The 16,611-nt window shown below is 41.2% G+C and overlaps 1 protein-coding gene across 3 annotated transcripts in view; it reads left to right on the top strand.

Moving 5' to 3' along the window:
* Positions 1-4,486: 4,486 nt before the first annotated feature.
* Positions 4,487-16,611, top strand: part of KCNC1 (potassium voltage-gated channel subfamily C member 1) — a 179,260-nt gene continuing 167,135 nt past the window's right edge. The window contains exon 1 of one of the 3 annotated variants that reach the window (XM_087717131.1): positions 4,487-6,521. In XM_087717131.1, the coding sequence (XP_087573257.1) occupies positions 5,952-6,521 (570 nt within the window). In that variant the 5' untranslated portion in view covers positions 4,487-5,951. The remainder of the gene's footprint in view (positions 6,522-16,611) is intronic. The other 2 variants (XM_014063787.2, XM_014063785.2) reach the window with 2 other exon arrangements.

Here is a 16,611-nt window from a genome sequence, read left to right as displayed (position 1 = left end):
TTCTATTAAAGAGTTTTTTGCAGAGAGAATGCAAACAGTTGCATTTTGCACACTATCACATAGGACCTCAAGGTGCAATCATCAGTATCATTTTTTTTAGAAATAGCAGTTTGTTGGTTTATTTTGAAAATAATACCTGCAGTTACATCATTATTATTTTTTAATATAACTCACCACTATTGGTTAGCATCTTCCATTCATTAACAATCAGAGATTCATCATCTGATTGCTGATGAATACCAATGAAATGCTGACACTTTGTTATTGAAGAGAGAAGAAAAGAAAGTACAGGAATCGATTAAAAAAAGTTGTTGAGACTGGCAAGAGTACAGAAAAGAGTAACAAAGATGATTAGGGGGCTGGAAACTAAGACATATGAAGAAAGCTTTCAGAAGCTGTGGTAGACCCATCACTGGAGGTTTTCAGAAGAGACTGGATAGCCACTTGTCTGAAATGGAATAGACTTTCCTGCTTGTGCAGGGAGTTGGACTAGATTATCTCCAAGATCCTTTCAAAATCTGTTATTCTATGTTCTATGAATACAAGTAAATCATTCTTTCTTACTAAGATAGAGGAATATTTGGTATTTTCTTATTATATTTCATATTACCTAATATTTATCTTCCTGGGGGGAAATCAATATGTAGATGCACATTAGTTAGAACAATCAAAATGGGACCAACAATGAAGACCAGAAAAGGCTGTGATAGAATATATTTTATCTATTCTATCATATATACATACAGAAGGTCTAAGGACTCTAATTCTGGGATAGAGGGATGGATTCTTCATACTATTTTTCTTTGTTAGTTAGACATCATACCATTTTTGTAAAAACATCCAGATGATTGATGCTGTTAACAATGGATAGTTGAAGTCCAAACCACAGAGAATTAAACTGTGCTTCCATTAAGTAGGTAAACATGAGCATGAATACTGGAATATGATACTCAACTAAGTAATTGGCTATATACAAATAGCACATACCTTAAAGCTACATGAGAATATTTTAAGAGATTTTAAACGGGTACTTCAAATGACATGTATCATTTATGTATGGATAAAATGGTCAACTGCATTAAGCAAAAAGCAATAGAAATACAGAGCACATTTTTCCAGTGTCTTTTTCACTGACTATACAGAGAAAGCAGAAAGAAAGAAAGTTGGGAGCGACAGATTGATTTTTCCATTTATAACAAGTTTTTCTATATTGTTATTAAGACAATTTTCCATCCAGCCAGCTATGTCTTCTAAGATTTCACAGCTCTAAGCCATAGTCATTCATCATTGATGTGAAAGACTATCAAATGTATTTTGTAAATATAAGTGCATTTTGTCACTTGAATCTGTCTTATCTGTTTCAACAGGACTATTTTAAAAACGGTTTTGCAGCTTACTTGAGTTTGACTATTTCTAACAGATTCCTTCCACAGCACTGTAATCAGACAGCGTGCAACACCTATGGCCTAACATTATGCTATACTTCCCTGCTTTATTTGGAAAAGAGTTGCATCAAGAGAAGTTTATAGACAATATTTGTTTCTCCCTGAATTACTCATCACTTAACAATATAAGTTTTAGGTAAGATCTATTTGACAGAAGTCAGTGATCTTGATGACATCTAGTTGGGTTATGAAAATACACTTTATTCAGTTTTTTTATTTCCTGGAAAAGGTCTCATCAGAGGTCAAAGTGCAAGTGATATAACCAATGGCACATAGTATTTGCTTTTACCAACCTAGATAAGAATTTTATGTCCTTATAGCACTCTCCTCTAACCTATTACTCTCCAGAAGTCTCTAGTCTTCAACTCTCATTTTCTCATTATGAGGGAACTGAAATTTGACACATATGGGGGGAGTTAAAAACTAGATGTTTGACACATATGCAAGGAGAATGGGGAAGAATGTCATGCGCTTTACACTGAGAACACTATGTTAAAACTCAGAAATCTCACCATGGTTAAATTTATTATACAACTTTCCTAACATCAGTACATCAAGAAGTTTCAGTATAGTTATTCAGCTCCAATGCAGCGTCAGAACAGCTGACTTAACATATTTCAATCAATAAGACCAGCAAAGCAGATTGAAGACAAATCACAGGTCAATGTTTCTAAACAACCATAAATATGCAAGATGAGTCTGAGGATTCCTGGCCCAATGTAAAGGACAAGGATAGGAAAGAGGAGATGTTTTTTAAAAAAAATATTTTCGATAGCTTTCTGGGAAGTGTCAGGGCCTTACTACAGCAAAGAGTTGCCTTCTCTTAAACTGACACATACAAAATGTTAAGTATCAACATAAGGATTTGAAAATGTAGTGGGCACTAGCATTCCAAGATAAAAGAGATGATACACTTGGTTTTCTGGAACATAGAATTATAGAAATATTTGCAGGTCAAAAAGCCTGAATGAAAAACTAATATCACTTCAATTTTATTACCTATGCCAGGGGTCAGCAATCTGTGGCTCTTGAGCTGCATATGGCTCTTTCATCCCTCTGCTACGGCTCCCTGTCGCTCAAAATATGTGTCACAACAGCCAATGTGTGACACCCACTGGTACATGATTTATTGAATTTTCAACCCAACCACCCCCATTAAGCCAACCATGGATAAATCCAAGAAAAGAACAGATTCAGAAGAAAACAAAACATTTAATTCAACTACATATGCTAGTTCTGTGGCCGCTCAGGAAATAATCAGGCCAGGAACGGGTTTTGTGACTCCCGGTGTTTTCTTTTCTGTGGGAAACGAACCCAAATTGCTCTTTGAGTGTTTAAGGCTGCAGACTCCTGACCTATGCAATAGGCAATAGGAGGGAAAAGTAATAATTATAGAATGAAATTGAGGTGTTTGAATCAAAGCCTTCAGTTCATGTCATGCTGCATCTGAAATCATAAATTCTCGATTGTCTCTGGAAGAATGGGCTTTTGACGAAATACCATAACTCTGGATTTTCTGTTTCCATTGGACACTATGTGAGAAGAGCTCATGTATATTTTGAATAGGGCTGAAGCAAGACTTAGGTAGAAACTAGGTGGTGCCTCAGGAAATCTAGTTTTTCTCAGCAAAGCAAATCTAACTTCAAGCTGGAGCTCATAAACAAAGAGGATTTCTTCCCTGAAACCCTTTTTAATTTGTAGTTTTATAATTCTAACTGTTGGATGTCACTGTAGCAAATATTTGCTCTCTTAATCAAATCAAGAGCCATTTAGGTCATTTTTCTTTGTACTTCTGCTGAGAAAAAAAAATCATGTCAGGAAGAATTTCTTTCTTTTTTGCTTGAACTACATACACCAACTGATGGGATGGAGGATGGATATTAGGGGAGACGTACATTTTCTCTGGGGGCAAAACTGTTATGTGTTTAATGTCAGATGTTGCTATCATTGGCAAAAGTGTGAGTAGAAAGGTTGCTTCTTCCCTGCAGTCTTCTCAGCTTGTTCTGTTACAATGAAGGCTGAATTGAAACCTTCTATTAGACCTTCAGACCTTAGATGCCCCTGGCCAGTTCCTTATTGGTAATTTATAACACCTTCCAGCATCATCCAACCATCCTGCATTATGAAGACAGATTTTCTTAATAGTACTGTGATGTTCAGGTTGACGTTAGAAGATACTATAAATCACCGGTGAAGATGAAATGACCTGGGTGTCTCAAGTGCAATGCAACAGGAAACCTAGACTTTAATCCCTTTCCCACTTAAGCAGTTCCCACCAGCTTCTGGGGCTGGTAAAAGGAGACAGTAGAAATACAGAATCTCCCTGATGATGATGCTTCCTCCTTCTTCAATATTAGGGCAGCACATTCTAAGGTAGGGTTTAAGAATGTTTCAGAAGGGGAGTCAAACTATTCTCCAAGGCACCTGAGGGTAGAACAAGGAGCAATGGGTGGAAACTAATCAAGGAGAGAAGCAACTTAGAACTGAGGAGAAATTTCCTGACAGTTAGAACAATTAATCAGTGGAAGAGCTTGCCTCCAGAAGTTGTGAATGCCCCAACACTGGAAGTTTTTAAGAAGATGTTGGATAGCCATTTGTCTGGAATAGTATAGGGTTTCCTGCCTAGGCAGGGGGTTGGACTAGAAGACCTCCAAGGTCCCTTCCAACTCTGCTATTGTATTGTATTGTCTCACCAAATGTTGAAGATCTTCCATCGGAAACTCTCACACAATAAAACCGGAGATCAGGCAGGACGGAGAACACAGCCTGTCTTCTCCAGCTGCGTGACCAACGATGTAGTTCCCGCCTCCCCACCCCTTTCTTCCGTTGAAAGAAACTAGGAAGGTTGCACGGGGCGCTGCGCACACACTTCCCAGTTCGCTGCGATCTCTACTTCGATCGCTCCTTTTCCAGGTGAATTCCGGTCCGCACCCTCCCGCCAGGGATCTGCCTCTCCCGGTGCTGCATTAGGACCCAGAGAGAACTGCTCTATTCCTGGCCCAGTGCGCCTGCGCCAAATGTCCGGAGACCGAACTAGCTGGATTAGCGGCAAGAACGGCGGCGGCAGAGGCGGCAGCAGCACCAGCGGCAGCAGCACCAGCGTGTTCTCTGGCAACGGAGCCTTCAAGCACCACCTGCCAGATCTTTCGGGCAGCGGGCGCGTGGGAGGGAAGAACAGAGGGAGAGCGAGGGCAAGGCGCGCCGATCTTCCGTCTCTTCTTCTCAGCACAACCCACCTGCGGCTTCAAGCATTGCTCAACCTGCCTGAATCGCCGGCTCCATCCAGCCTGTTGTGAAGGAGGAATAAATCGCCTTGATTTATTTCGGCCACCCGGTCCCCGCATCTCGTTCCACCTTCTGCTTCAAGACAGATATAAACCAGCCAAGTCTTATCTCTCTCTCTCTTTTCTCTCTCCACGAGAGGCGCTTCCTTGGCGAAGGCATCGAGCGCTGTCCGTTCAGCACCACGCTACCGTTAAACCCCGGCAAGCCCCGTGCCTTGCGCTTCTGGCGCCTTTCTTTTGCTCAATCCCAGGAGGGGCCCTCGAGACGAGAGCTGCAGGCGCCGAGGGCCGCATTTTGGGCTGCTGCGAAGTGTGAACCCGCATCAGCAGGGAGGGCGCCAAGGAAGACACCCAAAAGCGAAGGCGGGTTTCGTGATCTTTTCTTTCAGCTTGGGGTGGGGGGGATCATTAGATACATCTCCCCCGCCCGCCCCAATACTAGTTGTTGCTTCATCACCGCCATCGTTTCTTTTTTCAGAGCCTTTGAATTTCACGTGCTTGTTGAATTTCTGTCCCGGAAAAAAAAAATCGACACCAGGATTCGGATTGCTATGTGTTGAGCTCTTCTGAAGAGCTGCCTTTTTGCGCCTGCCCCTGCCTCTAGGACTGAGGTACAGAAGGATTTTGTCCAGCGTTTTCAGGAGATTTGGTCTCCTGAGCATTTGGTATCTGCCCTTTCTTCTTCCTCCTCGCACTGTGTTAGTTTGTGTGTTTGTGGTGAGTGCATGTGTGGGTTGTGTCTGTAAAACCCTATTTCACTGCCCTCAGTGTCTTGTTGCAGGCCCCTATTGCCACCTTTTGCATCTTCTTTGTAGGTCAGCCGTGTGGCACTGGAGGTATTAATTGCCACAGCAATTCCTCATTCACAACCATACTTACCTCCCTAACCAAACACCCCTCACAATCTTTGTTCTTGGAAGGAGCCTTTCATCAGCATATTCTATTTATAGGTACCTGAACCTTACAATTACATGCTACTCTAAGAGCATGTTGATTTCCTAATAAAGAAGTTGAATCTGCCATCATTAACTTTCACTGGTACTCTTGATTTTGCATCAGCTGCTGTGAAGGATATAAGTGGCTAAGAACAGTGGGTGTCTCTTGCCCACATGTCTAAGGTATCAAGTTAGTTACTGATTGCAGATGACTAGCCACCCCTTATGAGCTTGCTGTGTGTTGTGCTTGCTTGGATGATTCCACGACATGCCTAATAAGAGACGAGATGGGCCAGGGCGATGAAAGTGATCGTATTGTGATCAATGTGGGAGGGACTAGGCACCAGACTTACCGCAGCACCTTACGCACCTTGCCTGGCACCCGGCTGGCCTGGATCGCTGAGCCAGATGCCCACAGTCACTTTGACTATGACCCCCGTGCAGATGAATTCTTCTTCGATCGGCACCCAGGTGTCTTTGCCCACATCCTGAACTATTACCGAACAGGTAAGCTGCATTGCCCAGCAGATGTGTGTGGACCTCTGTATGAGGAGGAGTTAGCCTTCTGGGGCATTGATGAAACAGATGTGGAGCCTTGCTGCTGGATGACCTATAGGCAGCATCGTGATGCTGAAGAGGCCCTGGACAGTTTTGGTGGAGCACCTCTGGATAGCAGTGCTGATGATGGAGATGCAGATGGCACAGGAGACTCAGGTGATGGGGAAGAGGAGCTGGAGATGACTAAACGCCTGGCCCTGAGTGATTCGCCAGATGGAAGGCCTGGGGGCTTTTGGAAGAGGTGGCAGCCTCGGATCTGGGCACTTTTTGAGGATCCCTATTCCTCCAGATATGCAAGGGTAAGCCATACAAGTCAAAACCCAGACTACTTGTTTCCAGACCCTTTAAGGAGGGTTTACTTTGGTGTTCTTTAACCCCTATCTGTATTTCATGTCCTGCATGCTCTTGCATATACTGTACTTAAAGACAGATAAGGAACAATATTGACTCTAAGACAGACACCACACAAAGCTAGCCCTTTGGAACAAGGACAGATAAAATGGCACTTTTCTTTCTTGCTTTTTTTTGGGGGGGGGGGGTTAGGAGGAGAAAAAAACATTCCAACAAGTTTAATTCTCACCCAAAAAAGAGACACCTTCTAACACACATGCAAGTAATTGCCTACAACATGTCTTGTGTCAGGATTCCTCTTTAACTTTCATTCCATTTTTCTTTCCTTTCAACAAGATGAAGAGAAATTCATTACTAAAGCTTCTTAGTGGAAGACCTGTGTCTTAAAGTTTTTTGTTGTTTTTCAATGAACCGCAATTGTACTTTTATCTGATTTCCAAGACAAATGGCAGACAAAAATTCTCCAGACTTAGTTTTCTCTATAATAATCACATTTTCATTTGGCTAAAGCCATTCACCTCCAGATATGCATGTAAACAATTATTTCACTATAAGGCAAGATGATTATTCTACCTTCTGCTCACCAACAGTTACAAGAAAAGGAATTTTATACTCAGCTTATCACTGGGATTGTGGTCATGTTAGACTAAGGATTGTAAGAATAGATGTATATTTTGTTGTGAGGACGTACTCTTTTGTGCTAAAATGAGAAAAGATTTTGTTTTCTTTGATGTCATCAAAACACATACTGACATCACTGGGGGCTGGCTCAATCACATGCAGCTCTTGCTGCAGGAAATATGGAGAGAATGGAGTAATGGTTGCAGGAAAAATAGGGTTAATTTTTGCATCTTTGTAGCTCTATGTGTACATAATCACATACTTATGAAACTACACATAAATGAAAACCCACAATTATTCATCTGTTGTTGGCATTTCTACATGTTCCTTATGCATTATATGATAGTTTCCCCCCCTCCCTCTTGCTGAGGCATGTCTTTTTGTCTGTCTGTCCATGCATGCATACAGAGATGCATGCATGGGCATACATGTATGGCCATGCATGAATACAGAGAACTAATTCATTGCTTCATTGATATTTTCCATCTAGAGAAGGAGAAGGTTCTAAAGCACTTGAAAAGCAATTGTTGATTATCTAAAGAGGAACAGAAAATTTGATGGGAACAACAAAATGAATTATTGGGTACATTAAACCATTTTTGTTATTTACTGGAAGCATTTTGCTCAGCCAATATCTCAGAATAACTGGTGTGGTGCCAGTTTGGCAAAAGAATAAATGAGATGTTCTGTCTGGAAGCGAGTCCTGAGTTGCTTTCTACACTCTCTTGTAGGTGACATTGTTTTTGTTGTGTAGTTTCTTCTGAGATTCCCTGCTGAATGTAGAGAGTTGAAAGCAGTGAATCTTTAAATAGCAGGGAACAGTAAAAGATTAATTAAATATTTACTACATCATAAAAGCAAAAAGTGTTATGAACTAGCAACTTTTGAGCCCTAATCGTCTTTCCCAGGAGAATGTGACAGAATGGAAGCCAAGATGGGGGCATTTTCCGGTGAATCTTGCTGGCTTTGAGCAAAATTATAGGCATAAATTGTTTTCTGGAAAATCTACCAAATGCCTTACCTCTCTAGAGTTGCTAAATTACACATATGCGTCAAGGTTAAAGGTCTCCTAGTCTAATTTGCAATTGTTTATGGAAAGATCAGATTAAATGCATTTGAGGAGAAGCTGTAGTTTGTTGCTAAAGCTCACACTTTGTATGCAGAAAGCTGCATTCCTAGCAGCTTGAGTTAAACATTGTTTCAGATATTCTGGAATGTCCTGCTAGAGAACAAGTAGTCTTCAATTTATGACCTCAATTGAGCCCAAATTTTTTTTTGCTAAGTGAGACAGTTGTTAAATGAGTTTTGCCCCAGTTCACATCCTTTCCTGCCACAGTTGTTAAGTGGATCATTGCAGTTGTTAAGTTAGTTACATGATTGTTAAGTGAATCTGGCTTCCCCATTGACTTTGTTTGTCAGAAGGTCACAAAAGGTGATCACTTGATCCCAGGACACTGCAGCCGTCATAAATATGAGTCAGTTACCAAGTGTTTGAATTTTGATCATGTGATCATACGGATGCGGCAATAGTCTTAAATGTGAAAACTGGTCATAAGTCACTTTTTTCCATGCCGTGGTAACTTTGAAAGGTCACTAAGATATTCTAAGCTGAGGACTACCTGTAGAAGGCAAAGTAGAAAGCATAAGTGAAGGTTCAAGTCACTAAAGATTTAAGACAATCAGTAGAGGACATATGGTCTATAATATGTATTGTTTTGTGCATTGCGGGCATCAGTTTTGATAGTAAATATTCTGGAATTCTACTTTATATTCCTTTGATACGATAGGCATGTGATTTGATTTCTTCTGTTAATAGACCCAAGCTATGTGTATAGATAGTCCTTATAGCATTATTCATATACAGATTTTGCAAAGTTTTCATAAAGAAGCATAAATGTCCATGCAGACATTTATGTAGTTCAGTCTGTCCTGTATGTTCACAAGTTATTCATTGAAGATATAGTAATGGACACTTAACAATATTGTATGTCATACAAAGATCAATCAATGAATATGTGTATAAGAGAATACTTGATTGTATGATATTATACAGTTGTATAATATATAATATATTGTATATTAATTTAGCAGCGCATAGATTAACAAACCTCAACCCATCTAAAATGCCTTTAAAAAAGGAAACTCTTGTAGATTTATTATTTTTCAAACATAAAGCATACAAAATAAAGCATTTATCTAGCAAAGAGTATCCCAAAAGTATTAGCAATAGCACTTAGACTTATATAACTCTTCATAGTGCTTTATAGCCCTCTCAAAGCAGTTTACAATGTCAGCATATGGCCCCCAGCCATCTGGGTCCTGGTTTTACCAACCTTGTAAGAACGGAAGGCTGACCAGCTCAGGATCGAACTGCTGGCAGTTGGCAGAATTAGGTTGCAATACTGCATTCTAATCACTGTGCTGCCACAACAACCCTTTATTATATTTTTCCAATATTTGCAGTTCACATGTATTTTAATCATAATTATATATTTAGCTGTAACCAATTTCCAAATGGCACCTGTATGTTTGTTTAGATAAAACTCAGATCTACAAAGTTTTTAGAGCTAAATGTGTTCTGAAGCCTTTTAGATACCTGCAACGAAGCATCTCCTCTCTTTTTAGAGTTCATGGTATTTCTTGGGCTGTGGAGTTGTCTAAGTCCAAGAAAGAAATATTAAAGTGCATGAAGCATAGCTGTAGTCATAATCATCACCATTATGCTCATCTGATATTGAATGAAATGATATAGCTTCATCCAGGCCAAAAAGAATGAGTCTTCATTATACATCTTTCCAGTATCTGCATTATGTATTCCTATGCAGAAAGCAGAATGTCTTGACTTTTCATTACTGACTTTCTGCAATTGATTCATCAATGGGGAACCACCTGCCTCACCCCCTCATATTAGATAATCAAAACAAAAGGTTTAAGTTGAAAAACTGCTATACAAGTGTGCATACTTGTTTTAGGGAAGGAAAAACCAGTTCCTGGTCAACGTAAACTGAGACATTAAAGATTTAATTTTAAGGGTTTGAATGTATTACAGATTTAATTTTAAAGCCTTACATAATAGATTTCATTTTAATATCAGCATGTGTTGCTGTCTTACGACTAAACCATTTAGATATGCTAAAGGTAAAAGGTAAAGGTTCCCCTCATACATATGTGCTAGTTGTTCCAGACTCTAGAGGTGGTGCTAATCTCCGTTTCAAAGCCGAAGAGCCAGTGCTGTCTGAAGACATCTACATGGTCATGTGGCCAGCATGACTAAACACCGAAGGTGCATGGAATGCATGTTACCTTCCCACCAAAGGTGCTTCCTATTTTTCTACTTGCATTTTTACATACTTTCGAACTGCTAGGTTGGCAGAAGCTGGAACAAGTAATGGGAGCTCACTCTGTTACGCGGTGCTAGAGACTCGAATCGTCGAACTGCCAACCCTTCTGATTGACAAGCGCAGCGTCTTAGATACTGAGCCACCGCGTCCGCCATTGAGCCACTGTATTCCCCTTCAGATATGCTATAACTTAGGAAAACACATTCTACTTTCATCTTTGAGACATACATTCACCTTCTTCTTCCTGATATACAGGCCAGATTTTCTCCTATGGGCTGGTTAGATTCAGTGGCCACGAAACAGTTATTGTTCCTAAAAGTTGGTGGAATGGCAGGAAAGGGAGCTGGCTTAGAAAATCATGAATTAGCTAGTATCCTAAATATTGGCTATTTTCCCCTTATACTAAAAATAGAAACATTAGGACCAACTGTAAAGTATCTACATTGGTAAGACCAATACCAATAGGCATAAGAAGACATATACCAGGACCCCCTGCCTTCTTAATTTGATTATCCTCCTTATTGACTCTGTTTGTCTAATATCCATCATTCTATTTCTTTTATGGCTTGTGTGGCAAGCAAAATCTCTTCCTTCCCCTTGACCATTGCCCACAACATCTGCCCATCTACACTTTCCTTGGGAGTGGGGCAGACTAGGCAGACTGGAAATCCTGGGTCAGCATTTCCTACTGTGTTTCCCTGAAAATAAGCCATAGGCATCACCATCTTGTTTTTTGCACATGCGCAGAGCAATTTTAGTTGTTCTGCGCATGCAGCATGCATCAAGCGTGTGCATGCATGGCACATCCCTGAGCAAACCGGCAGTAGTCTCTGCCGGAACCCACCCCTGGCTGTAACCCCTCCAAAATAGATTCAATTAGAAACCAAAGTCATAAATGTTAACACCACTTTTACAATAAAGAAACAGAATCTTGCAAATCTGAAGGAACTTCCCCCCCCCCCATCCCTCCTTAATCTTCTTGAGAACAAGGAAGGGTATTTGTCTAAGGTGCTTGTTCAGATTACAGTTTTGACTCAGATTTCTTTTATTTGATCATTGTCTCAGCCGTAGCTTTGCTTCCCGTTCCTCAAAGGTATCCTTTCTGTCTGTAACAAAGGTGCTTTACTTTGGGCTACCCTTGAAGAGTTTTCTTAAGCTGCAGCTGGTTCAGAATGTGGAGGCATTGGCCATTATAAGGGCATCTTGGTGTGCTTATGTTATAGCTCTGTCCTAGGAGTTGCATTGGCTGCCAGTGTGCTTCTGTGTGCAATTCAAGATGTTCACAGTCACCTATCCTGTTTCCCGGATAATAAGCCCAATCAGGCTTTTCAGCGCATGTGCTAAAATAAGCCCTCCTCTGAAAATAAGCCCTCCCCTAAAATATTTAAATGAATGCGCAGTCAGTGTCTGCCATTTCCTGGGGAGGAAAGGGGGGAACATGCCCCACGTGGCCCACATGCACCTGCCATCCACACAGAACCCTAGCTACCGCGCCTCTTCTCTTCGTGGCAGCCGCAAAAAGAGCAGCAGGCCCAGCAACACTAGGACTGGCAAGAGTGTGCCAGAAACAGAGACAGGACTTCTGGCCCTCTCTGGATCAGCTGATCTGCAGGCTGCGGGCTGAGGTTAAGGGGCCTCCTGCACCTCAAAAATAATAAGACCTCCCTGAAAATAAGGCCAAGTGCTTATTTCAGGGGTCAAAAGAAAATAAGACCCTGTCTTATTTTCGGGGAAACACAGTATAAAGTCCTATATGACATGGGGCTGGTTTATTTGTGGGACACCTCTTCTTGACTATCTCTACTGATCCCATTTGGTATGGCAGGAGAGATATGCTACAGATCTCATTGGTTAAGGAGTATCATCTTTCTGGATCCAGACAATCAGAAAACACTATAGTGTTTTGCCAGTTTTTCCATAAAGTCTTGCAAGTGTTCTCAGACATGGAGGCCAAACCGTTAGCTGGTAACATTGTTGATTTGTATCAAACTAGTTTTAAGGCTAGGGTTAAAGCTGCTACCTGCAGATATGACTGCATCAGTTTTCTTCTGATTCTTTTCAGCCACCATGAACCTTTGGATTTTAGGAGTAGAGGAATTGGGGGGGGGGAATAAGGGGGAGGGCTATGGCACTTAAGTGGATTATTGTGCAGGTTAAGTCCACCTGCCCCCAACTTTAAGGAGCAGTTATTACACTTGTAGCAGACTTGTTCCGTCTTCATTAAAAAAATATTGATGCGTGTATTGTGAGTTTTATGTTACGTGTATGTTGATTTTAAATGCTCTTAGTCTCCCAGAGTTGCCATGGCAAGATGGATGGCCATATACATTGAATTAATTAATTGAGGAACAAATAACTGAATAAACCCATCACTGCATTGGACTGTTACTTAAGAGGTCTGGAAGGCCACCTATTTCTACGATATCAGCCCAATAATAATTGGACTTTCTTTTTTTGCTGACTAGATATAGTCATATACAGTAATAATACTTGTATTAACATAATCCCAGGATCAGCTTTTGGAAAACATTTACATCACAGATGTTTGCACAGTCTGAAGCCACAAGCCTCTGAAAGTTGTTAATCAAATTGCAAGTGATTAAAGGAGCAAAAAGAGAGAGCAAATAAATAGATATTTTTTTGCTTGGAATGGTGGTTGATTGATAACATTTATAAAGTCGCTCATCTCATAAATGGGACTCTGGGCAGGGTCCAATGAAAAATGCCAGTTAAAATGCATCTTATATATAATAAAAAGGGAAATATAAGGGGAAGACAGACTGAGCCAGGAAAACATCTTTCCCCCATTAGGATGAGTAACTAATTAGGTGACTGAGCTATTTAGTCTGCACAATCAACTAATTAAAGTCAAATGGTTACATTAGAAGCAGAGGTGGGCTTCAAAAATTTCAGTAACAGGTTCTCTGCCAGTTGCTGGATGGGCATGGCCATGGTGGGTTGGCCTAGTTGACCTCCTGCACCATGGGGGGAGGCAATTTCAGCATCCCCAGGCTCTGATGGCTTCCTCGAACCTCTGGGAGGGTGAAAACTGCCTCCCCCAGGTTCCTCAGGCCTTCAGGGAGGCCTGTTCCCTCCCCCTCCATGAGCCTACGTGCAGATCCTGTACTTACCTCGCATCCAAAATGGGCTGTATGGAGACTCCTGGGAGAGGAGAGGAGGGGTTGGGAGGGGAGGGATGGGCGGGGCCAGTCAGGGGTGGGATTTGTAAGTTCTCCAAACTGGCTATAACGTTAGCTATGGGTTCTCCCGAACCCAGGTGAACCCGTAGCAGCCTTAGAAGTTTTCTGAAGACGGGACTTCAAATGGCCTAGATTCTAGAAATAGAATTCCTTGCCTGTAGTCCCTACCCAAATGCAGTTCTGAATTCTGAAGAGTAGCTAAAAGATATGCAGCAGAGGAAACCTGGTGGAGAAAGTCAGTGAACCGCAAATGGGCAAAGGTAAAGCCAGTGTCCAAATTTATAGGAAGAATCTTTTCTCTGTGTATGTCATTTCTACTTTTCCTCTCTTTCTGATACCTTCTCTTTTCTCTTTTCTCTTTCTCTCTTCCAAGCAACAAGGTGCAGGAAAGCATAAGAGATCTCAACTGTTTAAGCTAGGCAAGTGGCATGAAATTAAGCGGAAGATTACACGATTCCAAAAATGCTGACCCTAGATTTTATGTAGTTGCCTAACTAAAGGAAAATGTGTGTATGGACAAGGCTGATATGAGTAACCTATGGTCAAATAACCTTGTGGAGGAGATGGACAGCAAATAATAAAACAAACCAATAAGCCAACCAGAATATATATGCTTAACAGTAGGCTAGGTCAATCATTCTAAAAATTCAACACATATAAATTTTAAATGTGGATGGGTGGGGTTAATTACATATTTAAATCAATACTCAAGTAAGAGAACTATTGTACAGCACTGTAAATAAAACATTTCCTTAACTAACACCCGCCATAATTAATTCCTAAACAGCAACACAACACCTCTAGCTGCTACCATTCTGGTTCATCACACCATCAATCATTCCTATGTTGTTTATATTGTAAACATTTCTGTGAGCATAAAATGTCCATTAAAAAAAGAACAAGAGAAACACTACTTTCATGGGAAAGTAGTGCCACAATATAGTAAGTTTGTAGTTGGGGTGTCTACTCATATGAGTCAGGTTGAGAAGACTTGAATTTGGATCCAAGTTGTGTATTTTCGACCCCATCTTTCATAGTCACATCATGTGTTTAACCTTGAGTAGGTCATCTTCTTCAGTTTATATATAGAATGATGTACATCATAAGATCAAAGCAGTTCAATGCTTACATTTTTAGGTGTAGGAGATGGCCAGGCTGTGCCTGAAGGTGAGGGTCCAATGAGTCATAAGCCATGAGTCCCTGTGCGCCCACCAGTGATTTAAGTCCGTCTCACTTTGAATGCTTTCTTAATTCCTGCTCATTTCCCTTGGCCATTAGTAGCTCAGATTTTTATAGAGCGTTTAAGCTTGCCATAAATCTTCATACTCATTTGAACTGCCTGAATCTCCTGATTTCCCCAGCATGTGTCATCAGGGTTACATTCAAAGATACATCTAATAACATAGCAATACTTACGTATAAATTTCAGTGTACTCACGAGGAAGCTATGATTGATTGCCATTTCCTTTTTTTTACACTTTTTGGAGGGGGGAAGGGAGGAAAAAAATAATGTTTGAATGGTGCTTGGGGTAAAAACAGTTACAGTTAAAATGGAAATGCTCTCAGGAACCTGTGAACCTTTTCAGGTTTGGAGTAGAGGAGGGACCCAAAACAGGATTTCTAATTCGAAGGCAGAATATGTACTGCCTGCAGAAAGTCCCAGTTTTAATTCCAACATCTCAAATAGTTGGTGGGAAAGACTTCTGCCAAAAACGCTGTCAAACGTTACCCAGATCGCAGACTCCACGGAGTAGATGAATAGTCTGATATGCTACGAGGCAGTACTTTATGTTTTAAATTAATTTAAGTGCTTCACGAAATTAAATAGGAAAAATAAAATGACCATCCTTGCTCAAGTCCTATTTTATTTACTTGCTTGCTAGACTGAGAAATTGAAAAAAAGCATACTGAGAGATGACAGTGACAACCTGCTCTGATATCATGCCAAGAAGTAATGCTGACAGAAGTGGAGCTAAAGTTACTCTACCCTGAACAGGAGATAAATGATTTTTCACTGAATTTGCTCTTTCCCCCCCCCCCCTGTGTGTGCCTTCAAGTCAGTCTTGACTCCTGGTAACAGCCTGAATGCTGTTTTCTAGGCAAGAGTTTGGAAGAGGCTTGCCCTCTTGCCTGCTTCCCAGGACTGAGAGAGTGACTGGCCCAAGGTCATCTGGTTGGCTTCATGTCTCAGGTGGGACTAGAACTCCTGCTCTCCTGGTTTCAACCTGTGACATACCTGGCTCTCAAAGTTGGCTGCCAATTACCTCCCAAAGACCCATTAGATCACACAGATTAGGCCTCCTCCGGGTTCCGTCTACTAGCCAATGTCATCTGGCCACTACCCGGGGGAGAGCCTTCTCTGTGGCGACTCCGGCCCTTTGGAATGAGCTCCCCGCAGAGATTCGGACCCTCACCTCTCTCCAGGCTTTCCGAAAAGCTGTTAAAACCTGGCTGTGTCGTCAGGCCTGGGGTCGATGAGTTCCCTTCCCCTCTCGAATCGTGTGGCTGTTGGTTGTTTTAAATGCTCTGTATTTTTTGTTGTAGTTTTGTGTTTCCCTTCCCCTCCTTGGGTTTGTGCGCCGCCCTGAGTCCCGTTGGGAATAGGGCGGCATATAAATAAAATGAACCTCGAACCTCGGTTACCAGGATATAACTAACTTTCAGATGCAAATAGAAATAACCATTATCCCTAACTCCCTAACTCTGAAGATATAAAAATGGAAGTAATTTAATGCACACACACAAACATACACACACTGATATGCATAGACATTATATCAACAAATTCCTACCCTAGGGCAAGCAATAGTGGTAGGCACTTTATGTAAAATAATGGTACATCTCACTATACAGAATGCAAAAATCATGCAGCTTTA

This window comes from Thamnophis sirtalis, unplaced genomic scaffold (genome assembly GCF_051295495.1).
Source record: "Thamnophis sirtalis isolate CommonGarterSnake01/CBP01778 unplaced genomic scaffold, rThaSir2_p1.2 scaffold_1, whole genome shotgun sequence".
NCBI classification, from domain to species: domain Eukaryota; kingdom Metazoa; phylum Chordata; class Lepidosauria; order Squamata; family Natricidae; genus Thamnophis; species Thamnophis sirtalis.
This window is presented reverse-complemented; position numbering and strand designations above follow the sequence as displayed.